Below are 27,434 nucleotides of genomic sequence, written 5' to 3'. Positions count from 1 at the left end.
TTAAAAAATAAACTTTTTAATATCATCAAAAGTTTTTTTTATGAAATTATTTAATAAAATTATTTTTATCCAATTCTATACGATTCAATTTGATTCGATTTAAATAAAAAAAAATCAATCTTGTTACTTTAATTTATACCTGGGAAAAATGACTATGCATTCAGATAATACTTATTTAATCGATTATCCATTCAAAGTACTTCAACTACTGCAACAGCTGGCTACCGGAAGTACCCGGTGGGATAAAATTGAACAATCAGCGCGCACGCATTCAGTCAATGGATCGACCTGACGCATCGTTCTGGTCAACGCCCGGCGGCCGCCATCCATCTGGACCACTTCCTCCTTCCTCCCTCCTCCCTCCTCCCTCCTCCCTCCTTCCTCCCGTCGAACTCTATTTCTATCATGGGGAGGTCTACGTCTCTGCTGCATCCATCCCAGTTCGAGTAATTCCATGGCGGAAACGAAGCAGAGCGTGCCTTCATATTATTCTTTCCTTCACGTAATTGTGATAGCAACAGTAGCAACGACGGCGGCGGCGGCCAGCAATGTCACGACGTTGCCTGGTTGCCCGGCGAATTGCGGCGACATCGCAGTCCCTTACCCATTTGGCATCGGCGCCGGTTGTGCCCTCGAAAGCTTTCAACTCACCTGTAATGGCACCAGACTCTTCCTCTTAGACGATGACTACGAGATCGAGTCCATCTCCCTCGACCCGCCGGAGATCACCATCCAGCTCAACGGGAGCTGGCAGTGCTACAACGCCACCGGATACGTCGTCGACCAAAAGGCCCCCTACTTTTCGACCGGCTCCGGCAACCCCTACCGGCTCTCCACCCGCAACACCTTCGCCGCCGTCGGATGCAACACCTTCGCCGCCTTTGTCGACCCCGAGGGCTACTACGCTAGCGGCTGCGTATCGCTCTGCCGCCGGGAGAGCGTCGTCGTCGACGGGGCCTGCTACGGTGTTGGTTGTTGCCGGTCGCCGGTTCCGAAGGATGTGTGGTACTACGAGCCGTACTCCGACGACAGGTTCAACAAGTCACTGGTGGTGGATTTCAGCCCCTGCAGCTACTGGTTCCTCATCGACGACGACAAGTTCCAATTCCGGGCGGCAGACGTGAGGCGGAGTGACAGAGGAGGGTTCACGACGCCGGTGGCGCTGGACTGGGCCGTGAGGACTCCTGCCGCGAGCTGCGAGGCGGCGAGGAGGAACGCGTCGACGTACGCCTGCCGGAGTCACAACAGCGAGTGCTACGAGACGACCAACGGAGAAGGGTACCTCTGCAACTGCTCCACGGGGTACCGGGGCAATCCATACCTCGCCGGCGGATGTCAAGGTGGGAAATTCCTCATCAGCAGTCTTGTACTTGATGCTTCTGATCTATTTGGAATCGACAGATATCAACGAGTGCGACCTTAAAGAGGAGTTCCCCTGCCACGGCCTGTGCACGAACAATAATGGAAGCTATGCTTGCTCGTGTCCATCGGGACAAGAAGGCGATCCTACTCGAGAAGGTGGCTGCCGATCGAAGGATAGCTTCACGGTCGCTCTCAAAGTCATCACTGGTACTCAATCGAAGCAGAGAATCCATACGTGACGCAGAAGAGCTTCTCTCTTCTTGATCAACACTTCATTTGCAGGTGCCGGCGTCGGCGTGCTCTTCCTCCTGCTGCTGTCTCTAATGGCGTACTTGGGATCCAAAAGGCGAAGGCTCATCGAGACGAAACGCGAGTTCTTCGAGCAAAACGGCGGCCTCCTCCTGCAAAGGAGCATCAGTTCTAAACAGAGCATCGGGTTTAGGATCTTTGAAGAGAAGGACCTGGAGAAGGCCACGAACGGCTTCGACGCCGGAGGCGTCCTCGGCAGCGGCGGCCACGGGACGGTCTACAAGGGCGTGCTCGACGACCGGACGGAGGTGGCGATCAAGAAGTCCAAGATGATGGACGAGGGGCAGCGGAAGGAGTTCGCGCAGGAGCTGATCATCCTCTCGCAGCTCAACCACAAGAACGTGGTCAAGATTTTAGGGTGTTGCTTGGAGGTCGAGGTGCCGATGTTGGTGTACGAGTACGTACCCAACGGCACCCTCTACGACTTCATCCACCGGAATGAGGCGATCTCCATAGACACGAGGCTGAAGCTGGCGGCGGAGGCAGCGGAGGCACTCGCGTACCTGCACTCATCGGCGTCGCCGCCGATCATCCACGGCGACGTGAAGTCGGCCAATGTGCTGCTGGACTGGGATTTCTCGGCGAAGGTGTCGGATTTTGGAGCGTCGAGGCTGGCGCCGACCGACGAGGTGCAACTGGCGACGCTGGTGCAGGGGACGTGCGGGTACTTGGACCCGGAGTACATGGTCACGAGCCAGTTGACGGAGAAGAGCGACGTGTACAGCTTCGGGGTGGTGCTCCTGGAGCTGCTCACGAGGAGGAAGGCGTTGAGCTTCGAGAGGCCGGAGGAGGAGCGGTGCTTGACGGCGTGCTTTGAGAAGGCAATGCAGAAGGGGCGGCTGACGGAGGTGGTGGATGAGCAAGTGCTGGTGACGGGGGGAAGAGAAGCAGAGTACATGATCAGGGACGTCGCAGAGCTGGCGAGGTGTTGCTTGAGGATGACGAGGGAGGAGAGGCCGGCGATGAGGGAGGTGGCAGAGGCGTTGCAGAGGCTGAGGAGGTGGAGAGAGCATACGTGGATGCGTCATGATCTGGAGGAGGAAGCGAGTTTACTTGGAAGCAATTGATGAAGATGATGATGCACATCAAGAACAAAATTACTATCAATAACATAAATGGAATGGGATTGCCTTCTCATTTTTAGCATAAGTATAAATAATGTAACATTATAGAATTCGTATATATGCATTATGTATTTTCTTCTAAAAAAGTGGAATCCGATCCCACGACGCAGGAGGGTATTATCTGGCGAAGATATGTTATATCATTATGTAAATTTTTTATAGTGATCAGCTCTACCGCCGAAATAATCTCATATCAAAAAACCCCCTAAGAGATTTTTTGGAGGCACTATGTTGATAAGAGCATGCTGCCTCAACAGCACCTCAGAACAAATACATATTGTAAGACTAAATGGTCAACAAATACATGTTACTAAGAGGATTCGAACCCGAAACCTCATGCAATACATGACCTGCCTCAACAGCATTATGTATTTTCGAACCGTATAACACTGAAACAAGATGATGTTAAATGGGCTCCAGCAATAAAGATCATATATTTAGTGCTTTACTGCATAAAATATCTGAACTCCGGATTACGATATTGAAAAAAGAATGATTTGTTTAGAGAAAGAGTTACATTCAAGGCTGCACAAACAGAGATAAAATAGTGACAAGGCATATATTTTTATACCAGAATATATGTGAATTCTGTTGCATTGTTATGTTGGCCTTCAAGTCACTGGAAGAAATGGCATCAATCATCATCCTTGAACTCTCTAATGGAGAAAACAAGAGAAACAAATATTTCAGAGTTACTGACTCAAATTTGGTAAGCAGAAGTAGATGCTTCATCTGTGATGAAGTAATTCAAAGCTGGTAAATGAAATCAAAGTAAAATTGTGAGTTTCATTTCGCGCCTAAGCAAATTGTTTTGTTAGGCTCATAAATTTTGGAAATCCTTAAATAACAATACATTTTACTGTTATTGGTAACTAAATGTTAATAACAACAATAACTTGTTCCGACATCAGAGCCTTCTAATCAGAGAGTTGCTGATCAATACTGCCAACATTGTTCCTTCCTAATTGACACAACCTTGGAGCATGCGTAGGCATACTCACACTGACCATATGTATCTGAATTCGGATATCCATGTTGCTTAAACATTTTATCAACTGAAGAAAGATTTGTTTTCTCTTTCAGTTCTATAAGTCCACTAATAAGATATTGTTCATCTGTAATTGCCAATTTACTTGTTAAACATTTTTCTTGAACTGTTGATCATCTGTTGGTTGGGTGTGTATGAGTGAACACATAATAGCAATAACACAATGTGCTGTCAAAGACTCTAGGAATCAAGTGTCATTTTCACCTAGTGTTTTTAGCAACAGAATAATATCCAAATGATATTGCAGCTTATAATGATGATTAAAGGAATACCTTCGATCAAGATATCGCGGTTGGATTCCAGTGCCTTGACAAGTAGTGCAGGTTAAGGTACCAGCACCATCACAGTTGATGCACTGCGAGACTTCATTTTCACCTCCTAGCGCTACAGTGATCTTGCCACTTCCAGAGCAAAATCTGCATTGTTCTGAAAGAAACCAATTCCAGCTCAACTGAAGTATGGATGCATTTATTGAACACCTAATTCACATGGATGTGGGATTCGTGAGCATCAACTAAACAACCAAAAAAAACACTACTTTTATGAAGTGAATCCTAGCCATTCCACTTCCAAGAAAACAAACTTGTCCATGAAACAAATATGTTCTTAAGCATTAAAATGAATCACTATTCTTAAACAAACTCAATTATTGATGTACTTGAAATTTTATTTAGTGAAAGAGATTAGAGATCATCGAATTTAGAATTAGCTCATGAGGACCAACTAACACTGGAGTGGATCACACTGTTAAGAAATGTTTAACTTACTACAGTACTGGTTCAGATAAAAAGAAAATACAACTTTCTCACAATGGTAGATCTAATGAGTTGGCAATTGAACATTGTGTAGCTTTTAAAGAAAAGGGTTATAACTGTCAGTAGCTTAGCAAGGAATCCATTCTTACAGTATCCTCTTTCAAACATTCTGTAGTGAGATCAGGATAACTATGTAATGAAATTTCACAAGCACCAAAACAAACAGACAACTAGCAGATCATCATTCTGTACATTCCTATCCTACATTGTTTCTTAAATACCCAATCCTCCTTTGTTAGTTATGTAAGTTCATGATTCCATATAAAACACTTGCGAACCATCTGCAACGATGCCTTTTTATTTATACTTAATAAACCTACATTAGCAATTTTTATCTGTAGTTTTCCTTTCAGAAAAGCCTTGTAATAGAGAAGCTCTATTTATAGGATCATAGTCTTCTCCAAGGCCTTCAAAATTTCATCAATATTATCACAATCGAGCATTTTGTGATGAATAAAAATGCAGAGTGCATTTGGAATTTTAAAATTTTCCAAGATTTGCTACTCCTCGATGAAGTTCATCATCCATACAAAATTCTTGTGAACCATAAACACCAATTGACTAAGAACCTCATTCAAGTGCTAGACAATAGACTTTACATGGCATTTATGTTTTCTTAGTGAATCTAGATTAGGCATTATTTCTTAGTTTCCTTTCAAACCAGTGCTTGAGAACAGAGAAGCTCTATTTACAGCATCCCATATTTCACTGGGGCCTTAGCAAAATTTCATGTACAATAGTCAATCAGGCATTTTGTTGTGAATAGAAAATGCATGAATGATGCATATGGAACTTCTTAAAATTTCTTATTATTCAATCTTGAACGTAACTGTTTTGAAAAACAAAATTGACTTACTGTCACTCCAAAACCATAAGATGAATAAAAGAGCATAAATTGAACCAGGAAAAACAGATAACCAACTGCATATATCTAGCCAAGAACTTCAAGTTTTTCTTGGCCTTGACCACAAGCTATATGATCGGGAAGCCAATCTAGCTCACTTACTACCACACCAAGCCAAAAACTACGATTACAATGAAAGAATTGTGAAAGATGGTGTTCAGTACTTACGAGTGCCGGCTCCATTGCAAGGAAAACAAGGCTGGGAATTCTCCCGTTTAGCCTGCAAATCCAACAAAAAACTTCACCATCACAACATCCCAGCCCAATTGAATATCCAAGGCAAAACTTACAGCACTATCAATCTGAGTCTCGTAGAACACGGGTATACCAATCCCCACCGCAACACTCACAACACCCACGGAGATCGCGACGAGCTGAAGCACAGAACAAACGCGTTACGACCGGCCATCGCAAGGCCCCCGCATTTGGGAGAAGAAACGGAAGAGGGGAACGGGGGACATTACCGTGTCCTGGTCCAGATCGAGGGCTCGAATGCGGGGGCACGAAGCGGGACGGTGGCGAATCGCCGGGGGGTTAGGCGGGAAGGTGAGCCGGGGGCGGGCGGAGGGGGAGGCGAGGAAGGAAGGGCAGAGGGTGGCAACGACGGGCGGCGCCAAAGCCATTGCGAGCGACGGTGGCGATCGACTGCCGTCGGCCGCCGCGGTGGCCCTTTTCTGGATCAGGGTTCGATCGTCTCCGACCACACGCTGCGGATGAGGACGATGACGTGCGAATCACCAGTCCACTCATACGAACTGATCGGGCCCCAGCCGATGCGTCACCGTTTGATTGGATGTCACAATATCAACAGTTGTAATTATTATTAAATACCATTTAAACTGCCATTTATCTGAATAATAATTACACTTAAATGATAACGTGGGCCCATTTATTATCCTCTCTCTTCCCGCTTCTTCAAAGCAACGCCGACAACTCACTCGACGAGTCAACTTCTCGTGTACTCTGCCGTTGCTTGCTTCCTTCCGTAACGCGTCGAATTCATTAGGTTTCCCGTCGGCGAAGGATCGGATCTCGCGCGACTTCCCAATCCGGTCGGGTTGTTCTTCGATTGGATAGGCGGGTTTGCTGGAATTCGTGAGAGGAGTAGCGGAAGGCGGGGATGGGGCTGCTCTCTGGGTTGGTCATGGGGGCGATTGTCGGGATCGCGCTGATGGCCGGGTGGGCACGCATGATGAGGCGTCGCAGCTTTAAGCGCGTCTCCAAGGTGCTAAGTTTGTTTTTTCTGATGTTTTAGTGTAGTGTCTTTTTGGATCTGGAATTGCGACGGAATTTTGGTTCTCATAAGTCTTCTGTCTCTCTCATTCAAGTTGAATTGACAGAAGTGATTGGGAAATTACTAGTATTAAGTCGTGGGTCTGACCTTTTTTCTCGCTGTAGATGAGCCGGGAGTTAACTAATAAGTAGGCATCGTCCGACCCCTTATGATTTGAGCATGATGACATCTTACACTACGTCTTCCTTTTTGATTGAGGATCGTCTCAATTAAGGCGTTGCCGGATGCTGTTGATTGATCTACGTGCTAGAGATCCTTAGCGTTAATGGCATTGCTCCATTCACTTTTATCTTTCTTTGTATTCAATTTGTATCTCCAAAAGCTTGTTAAATATGACTATCTCCAAAAGCTTTCGGTGTCAATTTAGGATTGATTTTTTGGGCAATTATCCAACCAATAAGCAAATACAATTATGATGGAATTTGCCTGTTATTCTTGAAGGTTATTCGGTTGTTTTTTTGGTCAAGAACGGGTTGATCAGTCTGAGGTTAAAATTTATTAGCCACTAAATCAAATTGCAAAATGCTGAATGTTATTAGCTTCTCTTCGAGAAGATAACTAGAGATGGTTTCTGGTCCTGCATTCAAAAATAATTTCTATATCCCAGTCTGAATACTTCTTTAGCCAGTCCTTCCACACACTTGTTGGAAGTTCTTGGGGAAAAGTGAGAGAGTTACCTGCCATTCTATATCCCAATCTGAATGCTTCTTTAGCCGGTCCTTCCACACACTAGTTGGAAGTTCTTGGGAAAAGTGAGAGAGTTACCTGCTATTCCCTGCTCAACTATTGGTCAATGCTTTCCTTGTTCCCAACTGCTGCAAGAATTAATTGTTTCATGACAACTTGGAAATCCTAGCAAAACATTGTACTGGAATCAAATGACTATAGGAGTTGGTGACTGAGTTTCAACAAGCGTCAAGCTAGAAACAATCAAGTCAAGAGTTTTTTTTTATCATGATGGCTCTATGGTTTAGTCTGCTTGTTGTCAAGTTTTTATTTCACAGGAGAAATTGATTTGATGTTCATGTTTAGGTTAGCTAGTAATTGCAGCGGCATGAAATTCAAATTTTGGATTAATGCTTTTATTCTGTTGCTCACATTCACTTTCCTACAGGCTGCTGACATAAAACTTCTTGGGTCTCTAACAAGGGAAGACCTGAAGAAACTTTGTGGTGATAATTACCCTGAATGGATTTCATTTCCTGCATTTGAACAGGTTATTGCAACAAAATAATTATCTTTATTTAGATTTTTCTGTAGTTATACACCTGAAATGGTAAAATGATGATCCTGGACGGATATCCTTGGAATATTGACATGATGCATATCATGGCTTATTAGTTGTTATTATGGTTGAGGTGGAATGCTATTTAACATAGACAATATAATATGAACAAAGTCTAGATAATCATTTCAGGCTCCTAGATCTAAGGATGAAGGAGTTGTGCTGCTTGATATTGCCACTAGGACTCATCTGTAGCCGAACAAACTACCAGGTTATTGTGTCGCTGCCTATCCTAGGTACAAATTATCTTGCTTGGAGTGGCACCTTATGGAAACTCCCTATCAAAGAAACCACTACCTGCCCTTGTCGGTTCTAGTCACAAAATTAGACCTTTTGTATTTTTCTGCTCCTAATAGTTATTTCACTTTTTCAATGAGATAAAATAGTTTTTTTATTGCCTTGAGGGATCCTAGGTAGTATGAAAATGTTTTTTCTCTCTACAGTATATGCATTTGATTGTTCGATTTTGCTTGGTTCAGTTTTACATGACTATCTTCAATAAATTTAATTTACATTTTTTTTTTCTTCAGGTGAAATGGCTAAACAAGATGTTGGGTAAATTGTGGCCTTATATTGCAGATGTAAGCTTAGTGATTTTTTTTTGTTTTAGAGCTCTACCTCTATTCTAACAATTTCTCCATGAATACATCTTTCATTCTATTTGTAAGAATTATTCTGAGTTTGTGATTAGCAATACTGAATAACCTCATTTCTTTTGGATGCTCTTTTTTTTTTAATGGGTTGGTGGTTATGGTAATTTCAGCTAGAAAGATCACGCTGTGAAAAGGAAATTAGTCATCATAAACTTTAACAACTGTACAGTTTCTTAAGTATATTAATTATGAAATGTATGAACATTAATTAGTTGCACATCAATATATAGGTCTATCCTACTCAACCAGACCTCTCCCCTTCTTTTAACTTCATAAAACTGTGAATTATCTTTTTATATACTTGTTAACGCTTCTTTGCTACTTATTTTAATCCTTTTCAAGTTGTAGCTTGAGGCAATAGTTTAATTACATCAGCTTGTTTGCTGTATGGAAGGGGATTAGGGAAAGTTATGTTGTAGTGCACACTTGAATGTCTAATTGATTGTTACTCTTTTCTTTAATCTAGATTGTTGACAAGTTGTAGCCTGAGGCAATAGTTTAACTACATCAGCTTGTCTGATACGTGAAAGGGGATTAGGGAAAGTTATATTGTAGTGCACGCTTAAATATCTAATTGATTGATACTTTGTCTTTAATCAAGATTGTTGAAGCTAGGATGCTCCACGCCCATTAGTTCTACATGGACAAGTGTGATGGTTTAAAATATAAAATTGATTTCTTCCCTAGAAGCTCTAGCTTTTGGGATAAGTGGTTAGCCAATTAATATCAACACAGTACCAAAGTAGAAGCTTTGGGTTTAAATCCTACATGTCTTAATTTTTTTAAAAAAAATTACACCTATGAGTCATGACGGGTGTGAGAGGATGTGTTGAAGTTGGAATATCCTATGTGGACAAGTTTGATGGTCGAATATATAAATATAAAATTGATCAATTTTCTAACAGCTTAGCTTTGGGATAAATGGTTATCCAATTAATTTCAACAAGGATGATGGGTGTATCATCAGTTCTTGTTTGGAGAATGAAAGAAGAGGGAAATATCATTTACATAGAGGAGAAATTCAGGGTGGGCTGAAATGAAACCAAATTTATGTTTTCCAAAATATCATTCAATTAACGAAGAGTAAGATGCAGAAAAATTCACATATACTAGAAATCCATAGTTTATCCTTGCTCTTTGACAAGTAGATTACACAATTGACTGTTGGTCTGAATCTAAAAATGTAAATTCGTGTTTCCTTTTGTAATTGACTGTGAACAGCGGCTGCTAATCTACTGCCATAGATTTTTTTGTTTATTTATTGGTTTTGATATTTTTTAAGTTATTTTATTTTTATCCAATGGTATATATCTTTTGTTTTCTGGTTGCTAGTGTTTGAATTTGAATCAGCCAAATTCTACTTGCATGCTAACTTATAGGTTTTACATGGTCTTAGGCAGCAACACTGGTAATTAGGGAAACAGTTGAACCATTACTGGATGATTACCGTCCTGCAGGAATAACTTCACTTAAGTTTAGCAAGCTATCTCTCGGGACAGTGCCACCTAAAATTGAAGGTTTGTTTAGGTTTCAGTTTTAAATATATATATATTCTAATAAATTTATATATGCTAAACAATGTAGTTCCATTGTGCAATCAAATTTATATTTCTAATAATTTTCTATATGCTTCCTTAATTGTTCGAAGAATGTTGTTACATTGTGCTATTGTCCTGTTGCTTAAAATATAACTCTTACTGTTAACATAGTGTTTGTTCTCACTAACAGTTTGTGAATTAATTTTACCATCTAGAATTTTTGTTTTTATAGTGAAATACTGATTAATTGTCCCAAAATGGGAGGTATATATGACTGCTTTCTTCTCCTTATTTTCTTAAAACAAACTGAGTTAATGAATTGTACTTTTCAAATTCTTTCCATTAAGCTTCATGGCTTAATTTACCTATTCACAGCGAATCAAAACTTATGCCTCTATGAGTCTATTTTAATTTATTCCTAGTTTCCAACCTGAAAGTTTGCTGTTTTCTATGATTCATTTTCATTTTGTCTATTCTGATTTTTTATTCAGAAAAAGGATATTTCTAAAACAACATAATCCTGCACAGCTATTCAGCCTGAATTAAGTTGTACATTGTAGTTGATGTATTTATCTTTTGCATAGGTATCCGAGTTCAAAGTCTCAAGAGAAGTCAAATTATAATGGATATAGATTTCCGATGGGGTGGAGATTTAAGCATAATTCTTGCAGTTGAAGCACTTGTTGCTTCACTTCCTATTCAGGTTAATAGTTGATTGTAATTTTCTAAGAATTTTTGTTGCCCTTGATTATCTTTGTGCCTTATGAGATTTTATGTGCTGCTTCATTTTGCTGGTTGTAGTTAAAAGATCTCCAGGTCTTTACGGTCATTCGTGTTATATTTCAACTTTCTGAAGAGATACCCTGCATTTCTGCTGTTGTTGTTGCACTTCTTGCTGAGGTATGTTTAATAGTATTTGCTTAATTATGGTATATTAGTGGCTTGAGTTTATAATCATTATCTAAAACAACCTATGTTATTATTCTAGACAACTATCAAATATGTTCAGGTTTGGGGCTAATTTCTTTGTTAAAGTTTGATAAATTCCAGGCAATGGCTATTTAGTTATTAGTGTTTTAGATGACATAGCTTGGAGTTTGGAGCGCTTATTTGAACTGCGATATGGCATCCCAAGTTTTGTGTGTAAAATAGATAACAATCCTACTGTCATTTTCTTTTGTTTTTAGAAGCCCTAATAAAATTGTTAGTATAGACTTGTTCAGTGAAAAAATTGGTGACATTTTGATGTCTAGGTAGATAGTTGGCAGATGGAAAAGATATTCAAGCTCTGAAATGTGGTTAACTTTGCACTATTCCTATCGTATTATGAAGGCATTTTCACCAGATATTGTTTCTGCATGTTTGCATTTAACTGATTTACGCAACTTTGAATATCAAGTTTATATTGACTTGAAGCTTCCTCTTTCAGCCAAAGCCTAGAATAGATTATACATTGAAGGCTGTGGGAGGGAGCCTCACTGCAATTCCTGGCCTTTCAGACATGATTGATGTAATTATAATTCCTTATCTTCTGTTAAGAAAACTTGGTATTAATTTTCTAATTATCAAAATAAATATGATGAAGCTTATTCTCTATTTGATATGTAGGATACTGTCACTTCAATAGTCACTGACATGCTTGAATGGCCCCACAGAATTGTTGTTCCGCTAGGTGGAGTAGATGTTGATGTTAGGTACTATCTCTGTTTTTATATGTTTATCATGTTTTTTTTTTTGTATTTTGTAGTACATTTTGTTGAAAGCTATATTGGACTTTTATGCTTGCCTTACCAAGTTATAGTGAGTTTTTAATTTTTTTGTTTATCTCTGTGTGTAACCAATCTTCTCTGGTCGAGATTCTTTGTAGGCTCATCTTGTTCCTGTCACATTTCACTTCTTTTTGTTATCTTTCAGTTACTTGAAATTCTATTAGCATCAAATTGTTTTCAAAAATCTGAATGCGATGATCACCAAAAATCTTCAATGTTATTTTCCACTTCAACTTCTAACTTGATCTTATGTTCATATCCATCCTATTTGGTCATTCATACAACTAAATATTTGAGGTTTGCTACATAGATTAGTTACTGTAAGGATTTTTTTTCTTACTCCATTTAACTTAATTACCAACCTTGTTTCTATCTAATCCTTTGCTAAAGTCAAAACCAACAAGAAAAGAATCTTTAGTAGTTACTCTCCTCGATTAAAATTGTTATCTAAATTTGGATAACCATGTGTGTCATGTCATATTTTATGTGCACTTTCAATTCAGGAATGACATTCAACTAGATCTATACCTTTTATGTCCTAGAGGTACATTCAGAAAAAAAAAACTTTGGTTTTATCTTCTAATCAACCAGAAATTAATAAACTAGTGGTGCTGTAGGTTTTGTCTACTCTTCTGATGAACTGATATGTTTATGATTTTGTGCAGCGAGCTAGAGCTTAAACCACAGGGAAAACTCACAGTAACAGTTGTCGGAGCAAATAGTCTAAAGAATCTAGAATTTGTGGGAAAATCTGATCCATATGTGGTTTTATATGTTCGCCCAATGTTCAAAGTTAAAACAAAGGTAGTCGACGACAATCTCAGCCCTGTATGGAATGAAACATTTGAACTGCTTGCTGAAGACAAGGAAACACAATCTATTATTTTTGAGGTACGTTTTTATATCTAACTCCTTTCAAATACATGGTAGATCTTATCTCATACTACATTAATGTAAAGCAAAGATGGGAATAGAGTATATCTGGATGAACAGGCAAAGGTTCAGTTTCTTACTAGGTATTTTATTATTAAGCAATGAAGACAGTTCCATTGACATTCTATATATATTTATATCTCAGTCCACTGCCATTCTATCTACATGACAAGGCTTGATAACCTCTTTCCAAGTCTATATATTAATGTACAAGAAATATAAAGAGTATCCAAATTGCAATTACTTTACCAATCCATCTTTTATCACAAGTGTTAAAGATGCAGTTGTCATGCCACCTTTAGTTCGTTCCTGTTATTACTGCATTTGATAAAGTAAAACAAGAGTAGAAGAAACCAGTTCTGCTTTAACGCATGGGCAACTGATGTTTTGCTTTCAATTCTTATGTTGCTATTTTTTTCCCCATGTTGGTTTGTTAGTAAAACCTCACCACCCGACCTTGAGCTTAGGCTGAGTTGAAACTGAAACCTTTGGGAACATCTTTGTTAGGATATGTTGTTGGTCGCTGGCAGAGTTAAGTTGCAATGCTACACATGAAACTTGTCTCTCTCTTTTTGTTCTCTCTCTTTTGCAACACCAATGTGTCGACCTGTGGAGAAACTAAGATTTTCTGCTCAAAGGGACACCAAGTCTTGAAGGGAGAGAGACAATCATGGTCAAGCTGTTATTGTTCAAGGAGGAAGGGGAGAGATTACTAATCAAGAATGGCAAAGGGGGTCGTCAATCCTGATTCATGTTGTCAGTGCATGTGAGGCGGGGTTGGTCACATAAAGGGGCTGAAGAGGGATCTACAATTGTGTGAGGAGCAGTGTTTTTAAATTAGACTGAACTTGCCTATTCAAACAGTGAAATTGGCAACCAAAGGTCAACCTGGTTTGTTTTTATATAGAATCTGAAAATATGGGTTATTTTAAAATGCTGTTGTAAATGGAAATTATATAGAATCATGTTGTAGTAGTTGGAACGATCAAGAATGAAGTATCAGTACTTGGCTTCAAATTTCATATACTCCTTTTGAAAATTTTGTAGGAAGACACCTGCATTTTGCAAGGGCACTCTCACACTATGATATGGTATGTGTCCTATGGTGCCTACATGTAATTCTGCCCTTCATCTTGGCTGTCTATTTTATTATTGGGTTGTCAGCACCATGATTTCCTGAGAGGACTGTCCGGCAAGTTCCTGTATAGCAAACATTGCTGTGTCATATAAACAGGAAAAATGACTAACATTTAACTTCTTATCGGTTAACACATTATTTTATCCTTGTAATGTCTACAAATGCTCGATGCTTTCTATACATGCTTGATAGTTCCTTCACCTGTTGATAGATGCCTTGTTTTGCCAAAGAGAACTTCCTTCTTCACTAAAGTTTGCTTCTTGATTTTCCAGGTTTACGACGAAGACAAACTTCAACAAGACAAGAAAATGGGTATCGCAAAGTTAGGCTTGCAAGAATTGGAACCTGATGTCACAAAAGAAATTGAACTAAACTTGCTTGCATCGCTAGATACACTGAAGGTCAAGGATAAGAAGGACAGAGGGAGTCTTACCATAAAGGTCAGTATAGTTCGGGATTGGCCTCAATTTCTTGCTTTCTGTGTGTGTCTGAGATCAATTCATATGCTTGCTTCAATCCACAACGATTACTAATTACTTGTGGGAAGCTTTATTAGTTCTAATCAGTACTTTGGACTACTAGTCGTGCTCGACAACTTAATTGGTCTGATCACTTATTTAAGTAGGTCATAATAATTGATATCACAGTAGATCTAATTATAAGCACGATGAAGTGTTGGACCTTACTATTATTGATTGTAGATGATTTTAAGCTATGAGTAGGATTTTGGATCGACATCAAGCCTTAATTAAGTGTAACTATTTTACTCTAACTTAGTCCATGTTGTGAATTGTGAACTAATAGAGAATTTTATAATCTTAAAATGAGTATTTTACTATCAACTTAGTTTAAAGCATCTTAAATTAATGGTTGAATTTGACTAGTTATTAAGACTAAAAGTGGTAACTGTAATATATTATTACACAAGTTTGTTGAAGTTCCGATGATCTTCCATCAGGTACTGTATCATCCATTCACAAAGGAGGAGCAGCTCGCGGCGCTGGAAGAAGAAAAGAGGATTTTGGAGGAGAGGAAGAAAATGAAGGAAGCCGGGCTCATCGGAAGCACGATGGACGCACTCGGCGGCGCAGCTTCCCTGGTCGGTTCAGGGGTCGGGCTGATCGGCACCGGCATCGGAGCGGGCGCCGGTTTGGTTGGCTCCGGCATCGGTGCAGGCGTCGGTCTGGTTGGCTCCGGCGTCGGCGCTGGCGTCGGGCTGGTCGGGAGTGGGCTCGGCGCTGGCGTCGGGCTGGTCGGGAGTGGGCTCGGCGCCGTGGGCAAAGCCGGGAAGTTCTTCAGCAGCTCCAAGAAGAACGGCCACTCTGATGCGAGTGCAACTTGAAACCTCAAATTTCTTCACGGATGGCAGTCGATCCCTGTGTTTTACCACCAAATCAGGCGATAAACAGTGTGATATGTGTAAATGTTCGATTCGGTTTCTTCTCTGTATGAATGATTCGTAGCTGTTGAGAGTCGAAGATTCGATCTTTAATAGTACAAGTTCATGTTCCTTTGAAATTCAAAGGGGAGTCTTGAACGTAATTGCAAAATTATTATTGTGTGATTTGGAGATCAAATGTTTGAGTTGCTCGAGATTAACCCTGGAGCTTGATTGAGTTGATTAGTGTGAGATGAATTTGTTAAAATGAGCCAGGATTGAATTTTAACGAGTTGAATAATATCTTTTTAAATAGTTAGCTGTAATTTTTCAATTTATCTTTTCATATATGATCATAAGTTCGATTTCTAGTAATTAATTAAACTTTTCGAATATATGATGATAAGACTATAGGACTGCTAATGTAACAAATTCTACTTATTAATAAAGAGTTACTCCAGATTTAGATTATATATAATAGATTTTTTTTTCGAATCTCATATTAACGGAAGTTTTATATTTATATTATTTTACATAAACTAATAACTTAGGTCAATTCCAAAGCTTATGAAGTCAACTAAAAAATTCTTCAGAAAATAAAAATAAAAATAAAAGTTGGAAAATTGATAGGAAAACATTCCATAAATAATCTTTCCATAAAATATAGCCGTCTTGAACGGAAGGCAATGGCTTCATATTGCTCAAAGAATTATCACCGTTATCTACAACGTATTCTACCATTGTGCAACTAATCTCCCAAATGGCCTGTAGAAAATTATAAAAAAGAAAACAATGAAAAATGAGTATCGAATTAGTTAGGCGACCGCGGCTACGGATTTATGTAGGGAAAGCTACGGCTCTTGGTTTCTTCATCGACCATATGCATCAGTTCTTGATTGGATTTGTTCGATCGATCATTGCCTAGGACTGTCTGTAGAGCGTGCAGCTCCTCCATGTTAGCTTTCTTGAAGAGGCCTCTGATGGATACAAAAGAAGCGGTCTGCGATGGGTCTTCTCCAATGCCTCGAGATCTTTTAGCAGGTCTCTGTTCCTGAGAGTTCGTGGACTTTGCCTGAGCATCTGCTGCTGGAGGCTTCGGTCTAGATCTCCAGTACTCCACGCAGACAAAGTCCTGATCAAGCGCCTGAATTGCCTGCAATAAAGGAATTGATGTTAAGTCGAAAGGCGTTTACGCATACCGGCTTGAGGATCATTTTGAGTCAGCTATAGAACAAGAAAAATGTTACTTTTGCTGATACAGATCATTACATATGCTTCAAGATAAGTATTGAAAATTGATTGAGAAACACAGTAATATAAGAGATCTTGAATTAAGACGAAAAATGTCTATGAATATGAGTTTTCATCCTATTTTTTCAATTGCAGGGAAAGATTCATGTAGCTGGTCTTAAATAATTTTGAAAAACAAAATTTGATGACAAAAGGAAGAAGGAATATGCAAGCGACAGTTATGGTATCGGTTAAACTTATTTGAAGGATATTCATTAGAAATTTATTATTGAGCATGTCAGCAAGAAAAGAAATTTGGCAGTGATATTAAAATAACCTCGCACCTGAAAGATTTTTGGTGATGATAAACCAAACATTTCAAGACCATCAAGAGATCCTGGAGGCTGCAAGGGTGGAAGGTTTTGCCTTCCCGTACCACGGTGCTGCCTAATTTGATCGTTCACCTTTTCTCTCACCATGTCCCAGCATTTTGTGGCAGAAACATGGATGAATACTTCACTTGGACATTGTTCAACTACAACCTGAAGATCAAAGGAAGACTCAAAGTATTATATGCAATTGCAACATTATGAAATGACACTTCTCGTATAATCACGAGGGAATAACACAGGCATAATGCCACCCAACTCAAGACCCGAGAGCATATGAGTGTCTATTCATTTTAAGTTGTAGCAATTATGGAAGAACAGTAAATTGCAAACAATCCTGCTTTTATATCTGCAAATGCATCAATTTGTTTAATTGAGAAGATATTAAGACTAAAGTACACAAGAAAATGCATCAATGGCACTTTAACTGAAGACCCAAGCACACTTCTTTGAGGTTCAATAAGCACTTGAAGCATGGAGAAGAATTAAAAGGCTTACTCACCATAAATAGAGGCCCAAGCAATCCAGCATCCAGAATCTCGGATATGTAGTAGCACATCTGTGTTGGATCTAGAACACTGAAGTACCTAACCCGACTTCTGTATCCTGTAATGAAAATGGAATCATAAGCAACTGTTGAGGGGAGAAAATAGCAACTAATGAAAGAGTGTGAAATTATAGAAATCTCTGCAAGATAAGGTTTGGAGCCCTTACGCCATAAACTGAGGCCCAAAAATACCTCATTAAAAGAAAAAAATGAAGTGATAGGAGTAATTGAATGTAGTTACAAAAAACAAAAGCAAGCTAACATACAATAGTATCTCTATTTCTAATAGTAAATACGTTTATAAAATCATAAAGCCAACCAACCTATAATAGAATAACTAATTACACATTTACAAACATAAAGCTAATGAAATGATGATAGAACAACTGTGAAAATAACAAAAGGGCAAACCTAGAAAACCTTGCATTCTAATAAGGAACATAGTGTTCACGCTTTGAATCCACCATTTTAAAATCATCAAACCACAGTTATGAAAATGGCGAAGATTAGGGCTTGATGAGCCTTGTGTCTCACCATGCCCTTGATAACAGAGCAAAAAGGGAATTTCTAGAGATTGTTCAGGCAAATTTTGGGCTTAACTTAGATACCCTTCCATATGTATCAATTATTCAACTTCTTGGCATGCTAACTTGCAGTAGATCTACTCAGTGGTAGATATGGCATTTCAGTCAACCAACTATGCCAGTAAGGCTCTGGCACAATTCTCTTCCATTCAATCTTATCCTCTTGAAACTTGAAAGGCATAATGTTATAAGGTTTTGGACGATTTAACAAATGCAAAAAGAAGAATCTATTGAAAAGATAGGAACCATAGTGGCAAATATCTAAGTTATAGATTAACATGTGTGCTGTAACAAATCTGAAATGTTAAGAGGGGAAAATCTGCAATTGGCAAGTTTAGCAAAGATAATAAAACACAAAGGAAAGACATGGAGCAATAAAAATATGTAAATCAATTTCAAATACAGATAAAAATATGAAATCATAATATGAACAAGCAAGAAAGTAAAAAAATATTCCAAATGTTCCTGAGATACCTCGACTATAAGCAAATATACCTTTTGGGAATATGACCTGACTAGTGGACCATAATTTTCCAGAAAGCACGACACCATATTCCAACACCTCAACGTTGCAATTAACTCGTCGCACCACCTTGGCTATGCGAGGGCCTTTTTGTTGCAGGTAGTATTTATCAATACTATTTTGTGGACAAGAGGCTGAGCTTGTTGCAATTGGATTTCTTCTGTCTACCCCATTATTCTCTGGACTTGATTCAATTTTCCCTTTACTTTCATATATTTGCACATCACCTCCAGAAGGTTGATGATTTTGGAGAAATTTTGAAGAATCACCACCATTTGTTTCTTTTAAATAAGAAGGATCTGTCAATGGGCTTGTGATGGTGTCGTTGGCAGATTTAGGGCATTCAGACACCTTGCCAAAAGGCACCATCAACGATTGTTGATCCCACATATTGAATGAATACTTAGTGAAAGTTACCTTTTGTTGCATCTTGACATCAGGCTCTATAGAGCTTAAATTCCTACTGCTTGATGTTGCCATAACAGGTAGCATGTGGATCTCTTTTTCACTCAGTAGTGATGCATTTGTCTGAGGGGTGATAAGATCTTGATCCTTGTGAGAACTGCAGGATGTCACCTTATCTTCACAATTCAACAACCTAGACAATGATTCAGAGCAAACAGATGATGATTCCTCAATTTTATTTGTGAATGATCTCTTTGCATCTTTAACTTCATCATTGGCTACTGGTGCAATGTCCCCTCCACCAGATAAATAACAGGTTTTTGGTTCGGTGTTGCCAAGTACTGAGATGCTTGTACTTTTTATCTCTATCATTTCACGAGAATCAGTTTGCAAAATAACATGGTTTAAAGTGCTATTGGAAGAATGTTGAGACTCTGAAGAGGCCACAGAAGCGGCATGTGAACATCCATTTGCTCTGGGATTTAGACCACTCAAAATGATGTTTTGAGCTGTTACAACTGACAGATATTTTGAAGCATCATCAGCATGTTCACCAGTTGACTTATCCATATCATGAGTTTTTCTTTTTCTCTCTTCTATTCCTTCCAAAGGTTGCAACTTTGATGCATCACAGTCTGTATATGAACTGCACCTTGCATTGGCAGTCCTTTTTTGATTAGCCATTGTGTTATCCTTGTGCGTTGTTCCTTCTTTACAAGCTGGAAGAGCTTGTTTGCACTCTTGTGCTTTCTCTTTAGTAACATGAGAGCTTAAACTTAATCCAAGATCAAGAAGGCCCCATCTATGAATTGCACTCAACTTCCCTGCTAAAGCATCTAGTAAGATATTCAACTCGCTGACCTCATAGCGGAACAAAAATGACCTCATTGTCAAAGCACATGAGCAAAGCTGTTTTGCGTGAACAAGACACGCATATTTGTCTGGTGAACATTCACATTTGGTAGCTGAGATGTATAAGTCATAGTGGCAAATGAAACATTCCCTTTCACAGTCAGTATCAAAGTTAGAGTCCATTTTTCCTGACTGGGAAGAACAAAGATTCTCTCTTCTTGCTCGCTCCATATCAATTCGTTCCTAAACAAGAAAGATGTCAGTTTCTAATGTTTTATGGAAGACTACATGAGAAATTAGGGAGAAATAAATCACCTTGAGTGCCTTCACCAGTGTGCTTCCAGGTCCACAGAGATTTTTCCATCTCAAATTATCTGGAGTGTTCTTCCTTAGGAATAGAATATTCCACTGTGCTCTAATGGCTTCTCTTGCAGCTCCTAGCAACAATTTGTCATGTGATATGGATATTCTGCGTCCCTGTTCACGGTAAAGCTCGACAGCATGCTGTCCATGGGGCAGCCAATCAACAGGAGCCACATTTACAGCCTCTGCGCAGTTGAATCCAGAATTGAAACCAGAATGATATGCCCGTGGGAACGTGAGAACAAATTCTCCTTCATTTTGAACACAACGATATACAGGTACACCTTCCAGCCCCAAAAGAGAAGGTGAAAATTGTGTCACCTGTTAAAAGAAGGATTAGTCAAAAGAGATATTCTAGCACAGAAACCAGATGTTCAAATTAGAAAGATTTTCAGGTTTTAATTTCATTAACCGATACATTTAAATAAAACATGCTTATAACAGTGCATAAAAAAGGAACGAATATTATCGTAATAGGATTATAATAACCAAACATATGCATACAAGATTGTGCAGCAAGTCCGGTTGTTCTTCAAACAAATCTGGCAGATGATTTTTCATAGCTTCCTCTAATTTTAAGGCATCTTTTCCTGCGACTCCATACCATATTTTTGGTGCACCCCAGTGCATATAGTTTAATGAGTATAGATGATGATCTTCCACATGCTGTTAACAAAAGAAACATCAATTAGCCTACAAGTGGAAAGTAAAGAATTATGTATTTGCAATGTACAAGTTTGTTAGATGTCAAATTCTGAGGCAGCCTCATGCCACATGTAAGCTATGGATTTGCTGAGTGTGTGATCTGAGAAATACCATCTTACCCAACAAAAGGAGGAAAAACACATTCCAACGTACAACCATGGCACTAGAACACCAGAAATGTCTCCACTTTCGAACGATAAAACAGAGCCCGGAAGCCGAGGGAAGTTATTTAAATTCCATCCAGAACTCATATACTGATCCTCTAGTGCTGACACCTTCGCAGAGGATGACCCTTTGGGAAAGCCACTACTGAAAACCCCAGTGTCAACATCAGCGCCATAAAGAACCTAAACAGCCAAAGTCAGTATATAAGTTAGAGTTCTACCTGGCTGCAGGGTCTCTGGTCAAAACCAATATATGAGTAAAGTTTAGCAAACAGCAGATAATACAATCAGCTTCTAATACTAAGGTATGGAAACAACAAAGGGTTTAAGGAAAGAAGAAAGTAAATTGTGAAATAAATCAACAATGAAAACACATAGTGATTATGTATGTCTGCATAGGAAATGTGGTGGCACCTCAATCTCTTCTGTTGGCCTTTCCACTATCCGCCAATATTCACCTTCAATATCTTCAACGGAAGGTTCCTGCTGGCAAGACCCTAAAACAAATTCTGCACTTCTGCTAAAATATTGCCTCTTGAACTCATCTGCATACTTCTCAAATGATTCCAGTGTGAAATCTGGACCAGGTACAAATCCAAACCTCTCAACATTGTTGCAGTAATTAGATTCTGCCTTATCTTCTTCATTGGTATTCTCTGTTTTACGGGCCTTTCTTCTTCCCCTCATAAAGATATGACTTCTGCCCATCTTCTTTGATGTAAGGCGGTTTTGAAGCTTATCTACTTGTTGGATTCGGGTAGCAAATTTTGAATTTCCCCATATATGCTTCTGTTTGAGAAGGCATGTGGGATTCCAAGATGAGGGTGGAACTATTCGACATATTCCATACTGCTCTGCGCTTTGGCGTATAGTTGCAATATATTTGATAGTATCTTTAAACTCCTGTTCAAAAACCAAAATTATTCATTAGCACCAAAAGAAGGTACCAGTTCAAATCTATAGCAATCTTTCAAGATAGCACTATAAATTAAAATAACCTCTTCAGTAGGATAAAATACAGGAGCTTCGTCAAGAACAGGCTTGCGAGCATCTTGTGGCTTCCATCTTGCAGTAACCTATTAAAGCACTCTGACAGTCATTTTGTAAACTAGAAACAAAAACTTTATAAGTAATGTCTGCAAAGTTATTGATGGAATTGCACTACCTTCTGACAATTTTCACATTCGGCACATCCTCGAAAAACACCTTTAGGTAGACGGCGAGTTGAAGAGATGGCCTACATGAGAAACAAAGTAGGTTATTAAGAATAGCTACATGCATCATATTAGCAAGGCTCCAACAAATTTAATCTCTTAGAACCAAGTACGATGCTCAACAAGAGATTCTAACTAAAAGCTCATCATCTCCAAGACTTTTGTGAAGGTCATTATCTACATCTACTAACCTGTTCAAAAGGCTCATAGTCAGACTCTTCATCTGAACTAGTATCAAACTGGCGATAATTTATAGATGGTCTTTGTCGAAGAGACTTCCTTGATTTCTCTTCTTTTGTGGTGCATTGTACAGATTCAGGAGCATTTGTAGAATTTTTAATATCTTGGGAGATCTGCAAGGTGACACTTGATTTGTCATCTCTCATGATATATTGCAACGCCTCAGATGCATCTGCTGGAGCCTTAAGATCCTGGGCATTATGCATGTTCAACAATGCGATTGGTGCAAAACCTGGTGGAAATGGTGACATTCCATCCAGGTCGTCTTTAACAAGGGTCCCAATGCAGTCTGCTCCCATACTCTGTTACAAAAAGACAGTGCAATGAACTCTTAATATCACCATATAGAATGTTTCAGAACACTTCATATGTACTTAACTAATAAAACATAACCATTAGGCGGGTAATTTCTGGACTCTGATGATCAATGGAATAACTATGCATGCAAACACTATAATTCATCCATGTAATGAGATTGTGTCGAATCACTTCATACACGATTACACTTCACTTACCCATTATGATAATGACTTCTGAACTCTGATGATCAAAGGAGTGACTATGCATGCAAACATTATAATCTATCCATGATTCGATGCAATGAATATTTGAAAGGCACAAACACCATAAAGAAATAACACATGTATTTCAATAAAAAACCAGAGCTTAATTATTATACAACATGAAAATCTAATCATATAGTTAGCTCATATTGAATTACTAAATCTACTTGCGTTGTTAGTCATCAAATTCCTAACAAGACAGATATCAGCATTCATGAATTTGTTTATGGTGTAATTTCTAACAATTTACTACTAGATATATGTACTCAAAGTCACAAACGTAAGATCAAGATTGCAATGCTTTCAAAAGAAATATGCCTGGTCCTCTATCTAATATATGCCAGAATTAGATAATCGCAAGTGACTCACAAAGAATCATGAATGTTACTTCTAGATGTGTCTCAACGGAAAACCTCGTCAAACAACAAAGAATCAAAAATGAAATGCCATGAACCTCTGGGCAAAAGTCAAACTGCATCTAAGCTTTGGCAGGTCAACAGAGGCCTCCTACAAGGGACTAGTGAATCTTAGGTTAATATTTCTAAGCTCACATCTAAAATTCAACATTTACACTGCTGATTGCTGGATGATTCAACAGCCAATTACTTCTGTTATAAAACCACAATATTTTTTGAGCTAAAATTCATGAAAATTCATCAAAATTCAAGCTTACAATCTTCCAGAATAACTAACCCCAGACTCATATCTCGGGATCAAAAGCATTCATTAAGACAACACAAAAAGAACCTGCCAAAAACAGAAATCAGCATGCATACATTGACAAATAACAACATTATTCAAGAAAAATGCCAACAGAAACTACATGGACTGACTATTTACAGATAGATCAACTCACAAATCCTCGAGTAAACAGTCTCGATCTTCTACTGGAGGTCAGCTGTTGAATTCCAAGTCAACTTGCTGGAGCACAAGAAGGCAAAAAGGTGAGGAACCCAAGAACCCTAGCCAATCTGGATACTTGGTGATGGATAACCCTAACCCTAACCACCACCAGGAGACAAACCCTTTCCCAAAAGATCCATATCCCTCCTGCAGCTCGATCAAAAAGAAAAAAAAAAAATCAAGAACTCAAAGGATTGGGGGTTTTGCACGTTGAATCCGACCAGATCGACCTCGGAGGGACGAAATCAAGAAGATTGGGGCCAAACTACAGGAATCAAGCGAAGGCCGACCGGTGAAAATTTAGGCAATTTGTGAGATCCCCAAATTGGGGGAGGGGGGCAAATCCCTAAATCAGAGATATTTTCTTTTTGTTCTTGAGTGAGTATTAATGATGCGATTACAAGACGATTCAAGAAAGGAAAGATGGCCAATGCGGTAGAACTTGGCAAGGGATCATCATCAACAAACAACAACAACAACATGATCATCATCTACTTGCTTGTTTGATCTTGAACAGGTGACGATAAAGGTAGATGGGTTGGGTGCAATAGATATTGCAAAAATATTATCGTAGGTATTAAAATAATTAATAGCGTGTCCGGAAAAAGGTTGGTTAAATCTACGCCGTCCATCCGACGCGTTTGTGGCAGGGTGGTTGAGACATTATCACCGTCCATCTAAATAATTTTTTACCTTTTTTTTTTCAACACGATCATATTTCTTGATATTTCTCATAATGCATTTTCTCAAATCCCCTTTAAAGGAATGAATTTTGGTTGCTTTAATAACGATCTCAATTACTAGTTCTATAAGGGCATCTGCCTATAAGAGCATCTGCAACGTTAACATGTTAATAACACTAAAAAATTTTTAAAAAAATACATGTGGCAGTGGGCCCACCCCACTGTCACATGTACGCGTTCAAAACATTGAACGCGTTCATGTGGATCACTCCTCCACGTCACCTAAGAGATGCTATTAATGCTCCATTTCACTCTTCCACGTCATCCAAGAGATGCTATTAACGCTCTATTAACGGAGCGTTATAGCTGCTCTAAGTCAAAAGAGGATGTCAAGACGATTTTCATAAGAAGAAAATGTTGACCTTTGTCAAAAAAATCGATTGAAGGATACAATGTCGAAAAAATACACAAAATATATTTTTTTAATGATAAAACTATAATGTATATATATAGAAAATAATAAGGGGTAAATAATTGAAGTCAACAATTAATGACGTGTCCTCGTTGACTCGCCCCAATTTCTCAACCGTTCTCCCTCCCGCTTTTCGCGCCACGACGCCAACCACCAACTGCCTTTTCCGGGAACCAAAATAGCCATAGAAAAAAAGACAGATAAATAAATTTAAGAGGAAAGAAAATAAAGAACGAGAATCCCTCGAGTTAATTTCCAGAAATCGAGTCGTCGTTCGTTTTCATTCCCCGGTTGGCAGCTGCGTTGACTGCATCAGCCAACATGGGCACCGGCGTGAAGTTCAAGAACCTCCTCAGGGGTCTCCATTACATATCTCAATTCCTTGGTGGGTTTCAGTGACCTTGATGATTAGTTACTTTCCTTGTTTCGACAATTCTGAGAAGAGTTTGTCAAACTCCTGCAGGGATAGAGGAGGAGGAAGAAGAAGAGATGCAAATTGGCAACCCCACCGATGTTAAACACGTCGCACACATCGGTTGCGACGGTCAATCGATTAATAATTCTCCCAGTTGGGTGCGTTCATAAATTGGATTAAATTTTATTTTGATTGTTTCTTTTTTATTTTTTTTATTTTTGCTAGTTGTTTGTGATAATTTATTATTATTATTATCATGCGTCTTCCGATCTTGATCTGACGGACGTCTTTGATTGCCTCCGTCAGATGAGCGAGTTCCGCTCGCACCCGCCGCCCTCCGACGCAGAGAACGCGCCCACCGGCGCCGCTTCAGGTTCGTTACTTCACCATTTTTGACACGATCGACGCCTCGACCGACTCTGAACTCGCTTTTCGGCCGCAGACCCCCACCCCGGTGTCGGATCCAACACCCGCGACGCGGCGGCGCCTTCCCGGTCCTCGCGGCACGTGGAAAGCCCCAGGCCGTGAAGGCTCCGTCCGGGGAACGCGAGGCCACCAGTCGTCCGGCGATGCCGACAGCCCGTCTGATGGGACCAGAAAGGGGGCGCGGAAGCACCGCGGAGGCGCCGCCGCGGGCGAGGAGCATCTCCCAGGCGCTCCCAAGAAGCCGCACCGCCGCAAGCCCAAGGGCTCCTCCTCATCCTCGGCTGCCGCCGCCGCCTCCTCATCCTCGGTAGTGGGATCGAACGGATCCGGATCCGGATCCGAGCAGACATCCGATTCCTCCAAGCCCGTGGCAGGGGAAGGTGAACCGTAATGAAGGATTCGATCGCAGCTACGTGTTGGTAGGCACAGAAGGAGAGAAACAAGTGATCGAACTCTGATGAAATTTGCAGAGAATTAAGGACATAATTGCAAGATTATGGAAGATACATTTGTCGTAATTAGAGGTGAAAAACGCAAATTTGAAGGATATATACGTATATTAGTCATGAAAACGACTAAACTAGAAAATTGTGGGAGAACAAATTGTTTTATGGATTATGAGATATATGTAAGGATTACATGTGATTTATCTGATTTGTTTACCGCCCAATTATAATGCTCTAGAGTTGTATAACAAGTCAATCACATATAACAGCCAAGAGTTTTGAGTGCAAACACGATGGAATGCTCACAACAGATGACGAAATCCTGAAGTCAGTATCAAGAACTCATTCATTAACTTAAATTTTTATTAGCTCAGAATTCATCATACAATTAATCATACGGAGTTAAGCTGTGGTTGTTACAATCAGCATTCATTGAGAGATTATTAAGATCAAAAGCAAGAGATATCATATGAGGCCAAATCAAAAGAAATGTTATCTTTGACAGAAGGGTTTAGTGGGGTGGTTAAAAAGAAACAAAAGAAAGGATCTATGACTAGAGGCAGCACTTGCATAATTGCCAATTAACTACCATAAAGTTACTTTAAGCTATGGTTTTAAAAGAACAATGAGTTTTACTATTGGCCAATTTGCATGATGCTCTCCCTTGGATCTGCACCAACATTGCCACAAACCAAGAATAGTGCAAAGCAAACTACCAAATGATGAAAATGGACATGTAAAAAATGAGCAGAAAATAACG

The 27,434-nt window shown here is 39.5% G+C and overlaps 4 protein-coding genes and 1 pseudogene across 4 annotated transcripts; 3 read left to right on the top strand and 2 right to left on the bottom strand.

Annotated features, from left to right (window-relative positions):
* Positions 1-390: 390 nt before the first annotated feature.
* LOC141813564 (wall-associated receptor kinase 3-like) lies at positions 391-2,897 on the top strand. Its single transcript, XM_074701522.1, has 3 exons — positions 391-1,340; positions 1,402-1,569; positions 1,645-2,897. The coding sequence occupies exons 1-3, from the start codon at positions 455-457 to the stop codon at positions 2,736-2,738; spliced, it is 2,148 nt and encodes a 715-aa protein (XP_074557623.1). The 5' UTR covers positions 391-454; the 3' UTR covers positions 2,739-2,897.
* Positions 2,898-3,218: 321 nt separating this feature from the next.
* On the bottom strand, positions 3,219-6,267 carry LOC141813985 (protein SPA, chloroplastic). The gene is made up of 5 exons (XM_074701987.1): positions 6,027-6,267; positions 5,853-5,936; positions 5,731-5,782; positions 4,116-4,269; positions 3,219-3,451 (listed from the first exon to the last, which is right to left on the bottom strand). The coding sequence occupies exons 1-5, from the start codon at positions 6,183-6,185 to the stop codon at positions 3,430-3,432; spliced, it is 471 nt and encodes a 156-aa protein (XP_074558088.1). The 5' UTR covers positions 6,186-6,267; the 3' UTR covers positions 3,219-3,429.
* Positions 6,268-6,478: 211 nt separating this feature from the next.
* LOC141812887 (calcium-dependent lipid-binding protein-like) lies at positions 6,479-15,736 on the top strand. Its single transcript, XM_074700836.1, has 11 exons — positions 6,479-6,787; positions 7,971-8,072; positions 8,672-8,722; positions 10,191-10,311; positions 10,917-11,035; positions 11,134-11,232; positions 11,762-11,842; positions 11,941-12,026; positions 12,767-12,992; positions 14,445-14,612; positions 15,131-15,736. Exons 1-11 carry the CDS (start codon positions 6,683-6,685, stop codon positions 15,512-15,514), a joined length of 1,542 nt encoding a protein of 513 aa, XP_074556937.1. The 5' UTR covers positions 6,479-6,682; the 3' UTR covers positions 15,515-15,736.
* Positions 15,737-16,177: 441 nt separating this feature from the next.
* On the bottom strand, positions 16,178-24,759 carry LOC141812885 (lysine-specific demethylase JMJ703-like). Its single transcript, XM_074700835.1, has 12 exons — positions 24,186-24,759; positions 22,718-23,068; positions 22,478-22,549; positions 22,311-22,388; positions 21,727-22,215; positions 21,268-21,495; positions 20,948-21,109; positions 20,396-20,764; positions 18,796-20,323; positions 17,672-17,775; positions 17,125-17,322; positions 16,178-16,703 (listed from the first exon to the last, which is right to left on the bottom strand). The coding sequence occupies exons 2-12, from the start codon at positions 23,063-23,065 to the stop codon at positions 16,380-16,382; spliced, it is 3,900 nt and encodes a 1,299-aa protein (XP_074556936.1). The 5' UTR covers positions 23,066-23,068; positions 24,186-24,759; the 3' UTR covers positions 16,178-16,379.
* A 933-nt stretch (positions 24,760-25,692) lies between these two features.
* On the top strand, positions 25,693-26,855 carry LOC141813083 (uncharacterized; annotated as a pseudogene).
* Positions 26,856-27,434: the final 579 nt, after the last annotated feature.

The sequence above is a fragment of the Curcuma longa genome, chromosome 20 (assembly GCF_044706935.1).
Source record: "Curcuma longa cultivar G26 ecotype Majalengka, Jawa Barat chromosome 20, ITB_CL_G26_1.1, whole genome shotgun sequence".
Lineage (NCBI taxonomy): Eukaryota > Viridiplantae > Streptophyta > Magnoliopsida > Zingiberales > Zingiberaceae > Curcuma > Curcuma longa.
This window is presented reverse-complemented; position numbering and strand designations above follow the sequence as displayed.

Coding starts and splice junctions, on each gene's coding strand:
- LOC141813564 (XM_074701522.1), top strand. CDS start 455: ATGGCGGAAACGAAGCAGAGCGTGCCTTCATATTATTCTTTCCTTCAC. Junction 1,341..1,401: donor CCTCGCCGGCGGATGTCAAG/GTGGGAAATTCC, acceptor TGGAATCGACAG/ATATCAACGAGTGCGACCTT. Junction 1,570..1,644: donor CGCTCTCAAAGTCATCACTG/GTACTCAATCGA, acceptor CTTCATTTGCAG/GTGCCGGCGTCGGCGTGCTC.
- LOC141812885 (XM_074700835.1), bottom strand. CDS start 23,065: ATGGGAGCAGACTGCATTGGGACCCTTGTTAAAGACGACCTGGATGGA. Junction 22,389..22,477: donor AATGTGAAAATTGTCAGAAG/GTAGTGCAATTC, acceptor GTGCTTTAATAG/GTTACTGCAAGATGGAAGCC. Junction 17,776..18,795: donor TCAGGTCATATTCCCAAAAG/GTATATTTGCTT, acceptor TTTTCATTACAG/GATACAGAAGTCGGGTTAGG.
- LOC141812887 (XM_074700836.1), top strand. CDS start 6,683: ATGGGGCTGCTCTCTGGGTTGGTCATGGGGGCGATTGTCGGGATCGCG. Junction 8,073..8,671: donor CATTTCCTGCATTTGAACAG/GTTATTGCAACA, acceptor TTTTTTCTTCAG/GTGAAATGGCTAAACAAGAT. Junction 11,843..11,940: donor GCCTTTCAGACATGATTGAT/GTAATTATAATT, acceptor TTTGATATGTAG/GATACTGTCACTTCAATAGT.
- LOC141813985 (XM_074701987.1), bottom strand. CDS start 6,185: ATGGCTTTGGCGCCGCCCGTCGTTGCCACCCTCTGCCCTTCCTTCCTC. Junction 4,270..5,730: donor TTGCAATGGAGCCGGCACTC/GTAAGTACTGAA, acceptor GGTTTCTTTCAG/AACAATGCAGATTTTGCTCT. Junction 3,452..4,115: donor CCGCGATATCTTGATCGAAG/GTATTCCTTTAA, acceptor TTTCTCCATTAG/AGAGTTCAAGGATGATGATT.